Source organism: Sinocyclocheilus grahami, unplaced genomic scaffold (genome assembly GCF_001515645.1).
Source record: "Sinocyclocheilus grahami isolate Dianchi unplaced genomic scaffold, SAMN03320097.WGS_v1.1 scaffold1469.1, whole genome shotgun sequence".
In the NCBI taxonomy this organism is placed as follows: domain Eukaryota; kingdom Metazoa; phylum Chordata; class Actinopteri; order Cypriniformes; family Cyprinidae; genus Sinocyclocheilus; species Sinocyclocheilus grahami.
The window spans coordinates 5,039-9,129 of NW_015506648.1; the positions used below are offsets into that span (position 1 = coordinate 5,039).

At 36.3% G+C, this 4,091-nt stretch overlaps 1 protein-coding gene across 1 annotated transcript in view; it reads right to left on the minus strand.

The window, feature by feature from the left end:
* Nucleotides 1-6: 6 nt before the first annotated feature.
* The window catches only part of cdk19 (cyclin dependent kinase 19), a 23,114-nt gene continuing 19,029 nt past the window's right edge, over nucleotides 7-4,091 (minus strand). The window contains exons 12-13 of the mRNA XM_016256748.1: nucleotides 2,048-2,263; nucleotides 7-1,181 (exon numbers count right to left, since the gene is read on the minus strand). Coding sequence (XP_016112234.1) covers nucleotides 1,068-1,181; nucleotides 2,048-2,263 — 330 coding nt within the window. The 3' untranslated portion in view covers nucleotides 7-1,067. The remainder of the gene's footprint in view (nucleotides 1,182-2,047; nucleotides 2,264-4,091) is intronic.

The following is a 4,091-nucleotide window of genomic DNA, read 5'->3' on the forward strand; positions in this document are numbered from 1 at the left end:
CACACACACACACACACACACACACACACACACACATTTAGGGATTTCAGTCCTGACCAATATCCTAAAATATGTTCTTCTGCAAAAAAGAAAAAGAGTAAACCATGTCCTTGTTTTTTGATAGCTGATGTTATTTTTATTGGTCGTTACTGTAGCTAACGCAAAAAAGGGATGAAAAGTGTATTGTGTGAGTGTATACTTTACAAAAAAAAACAAAAAAACTCTCTTACACTACTAAAGAAGATGTGTGTAATAATGCAATGGTGCACGATAGCTATGAGAGATGCTCTTTGTTCAGTCTTTAAAATATGCACACACATGTCACACAAATCCAGTCTCTGCTCGACTGTCCGTACATGCAGGCAGCTCCCTTTACTGGGAAAGAGGAGGAGGAGAGAGATAAGAGGGGATTTCGGTTTCTATGTACAGCTGCTTATATACCGTAGATGTTTCTATTTGATTAGTTTCAGGGTTGTCATACGGGGGAATCTCAGAAAGGCTGTAGCTGCAATCAGTAATGCTGAAGTTTGGATCGTGTTACTGACTACGCATTAGTCTGGTGTCCCACTAGTCGATTTTAAGCTGTAGGCCCAAAAGGACAGACACAGCATTGCACACATTCATTGGGTCTATCTGTAGCTATGACCCAAATAGCATTTGGCTGATCATTTCGAGACTGTTTTGGTCTAATGGTGGTAAAATAAGAATGAGTAAGCATTAAAGATGCTAAACAGTCAGCAGACCGTTAGGTATGGTTGGTGTTGGATGTTTTAATGTATTGAAAAACTGTTGAGATTTTGAGGAAAAAGTCAAATTTTGATTGATGATTTTGGCTCTGGTTCTTCAGAGGAGCTCTGATTGAAAGAAAGGGATTGTAAAGTTGTGCTTTGGTTGGAGTAGCATTTGCTGAGAATTGTGGGATGGCAGGAGGCTTTGTAAGTTTTATGTTTATATTGGGGCAATATTACGGGACAGACCCAGCAATTTATTTGAATGACAACACTGACTTGCCTGGTTTATGCTTGTGGTTAATATTTCTTTTAAGTGCTCATGTATGTTTTTGAGTCTCAGTATCGATGAGACTGATGAGAGTGCTGAGATGAGGACGAGTATCCCATAGTGCTTTGCGACTGGGTGGGGCCTTGGACGTTGCTCTGGTAACCAAGCCGCGAGCTGGAGTGCTGCAATGGAGAGGAGAAAAAATATTTTTTTAATTATTAAAAATTAAGCATTTTGCATGACCAAGCAGTGTACTCACAAATCATTAACAAACTATTAGTTTATAGTTAAAATAAATAAATATATATACAAATATATATAGTGCATGGTCACTGTAATTAACACAACTATTATTGTTTAATTAGCTCATAGTAAAGAAACGGTTAATTGGTAATAAGAAGTGAATAGTTCTAACTTTAGATTAGGTCACTGAAAAAGAAAATGTCATTAATTGCGTTTTAAAAGTGCTTTAAAACCAACTGTTATTGAACATTAACTGCATTCATATTCACTGTCCCTTAAAATGGGTTACAAATGCATTAAGGACACACACACACACACACACACACACACACACACACACACTCACACACACACACTCTCACACACACTCACTCTCTCTCACACACACACACACTCACACTCACACACTCACTTTTGATCTCAGTTGCCACAAAAATATAAAGCACAGCGGTTTTCAACATTGACTATAAGAAATGTTTTTTCTCTCTCACACACACACACACTCACACACACACTCACTCTCTCTCTCACACACACACACACTCACACTCACACACTCACGTTTGATCTCAGTTGCCACAAAAATATAAAGCACAGCGGTTTTCAACATTGACTATAAGAAATGTTTATGAGCACCAAATCAGTAAATTAGAATGATTTCTGAAGGATGGTGAAATGTTTAACATGCACAATTGTTTGGTCAATTCGAATGAATCAATCAGCGATCATGAATTAATAAATAATGTATTTTGAATGAATCCAATGAATCTGAACAAGGAACGCCCCCTTGAGGTGCTTCTCTTACCTGGTAGTCTGTTTGAAGAGCACTGGTTCCTGAGGTGCGAGGTTTTTTGTTTGGTGGCCCCTGTTCCTGTCCATGCTGTATGGAGGGGCCCGTGTTGGCCCCTGCAGTGCCTGATGTGCCGTTGGTCTGCGCTGAGCTCTGCTGTGTTGGAGCCTGCTGTGTCTGCGTTTGTGTCTGCGTCTGTGCAGCCGTCTGCTGGTGCTGCTGCGTCTGATTCTAAAGACCATAAACAACAACGCTGCGCTTTAAATGCCATCTTTGATTTTTTAAGCAATGAAAGCTTAACAGCCACTTTAACGGGGATATATTATTTTACAATAACAAGCACTAAAACTGAACAAGAAGAATACAGTGGCAGAACATGCAAAGTATTCACAGATAACAGATTTGTTTCAGCGTGTGCAATATGCTGGTGAATATAACAAACTTTTCAAATATCATTTGTGTCATGGTTATGTAAAACTCCACCAAACTCCACTTTATATTCAGGTCTTGATAAAAAACAAGTGCATCCTCTTTGTTGAAGAACTACCCCTCCATTTAGCCCTTTTCCTTTAGTTATTGTCCTGTGCCAGCATATATGGAGAGAGAAAGGATTGGTTTAAGTGAATTGTCTCAGGATCACTCAAATAACATCAGGATTAACTATACATTGAGAGAGAGAGCGAGAGAGAGAGAGAGAGATGATAAAAATGTCTTGTGTGCCAGGGAAGGCTATAAAAACAGTAATGAGAGGTCATTAAAAAGAAAACATACATGCGTGTGTAAACTAAAAATAGTGATGTGCCATTTTATTTAGATTAAAACATGGAGATTAAATTAAATTAGTAAAAATAAAAGATGTTTTTATTTCTATAAATCTGTTTAATTGTTACATGCATGACTGTGCAAATCTAAATTCTTCAAATGTTTACTTTGGACATCGTTTTTAAGTAAAAAATTGTGAAGAGTATTTTTATATAATTTTTGCTTGTATCTGCGACGTGTTGTGCAGGATCAAACACACAATGCAGGAGAACAAACTAACAATCTTTATGAATAAATCCAATGGGAATACTCAGGAGAAACCATAAAACAACAACTGAAACATACAAACAATACCAGACAAGGAACTGACTAAAACTGGGGGCTTAAACAGATGATTAACAGAATCACTATGGAACCATATGAGTGGAGGGAAACCAACTAAACCAAAACAGAAAATAACCCTGACAGTATCACACACCTCAGGTTTTATTCCATGCCTGAAATATTGACCAATTTTTGACAATTTTTTATTTTTTTAATGATCAGCATTGGCTGAAGAGTTTTTCTGTTTGGACGATTTTGGATGTTGTTTCTTTAAATTTACATGCACTTTAATTTTTTTGTGAGCTTTCTTTCTTTTACATTGGGCCCACTAGGCCAGCAAAGAATGTAAAGGTTATTTTAAGTGCAATTAACAAGCGTATGTAGACACAAATCTAAACCTAAAGATTTACCAATGATTACCTCAATATTTTGAGTTCTGATAACTTTTAAGAGCATACAGTGCAGCTTGCATAAAAACACATGTACTCTGTGCATGACAGTCTGTCTGCATGACGAAAGAAATACACTATAATTACAGATTTCATTTAGATAAATAACGTAGTAAAATAAAAATAACAAAAAAAAAATCAAATTGATTTATTCTAAAAAGACTTTACTGCAGTAAATATTATGTCAAATAAATCTACATTTATGAAACTGTGCATGTGTTATTAACTACCTTTTTAATTTAATAGTGTGATATCATATAATCCATCTCGAAGACATAAGCAAAAATCAATATCAATCAACCACTAATTACAAAAGGCATATTTCTGACTCTAACAAAAGTTGCTGTCCTGTGTAGGCTAGGAATATTTGTAAAAACGTCCTATGGTGTCTGTTGACATGCCGAGCTGCAATAGTTTGAGACTGTCAAAGCTTAGTCATGTTGTTTTCTTAATTAAATATAAATTGCTAACATTAAATTATTTAATACTGACATAAATGCACTGGGTATGCAATGACAAAGTCT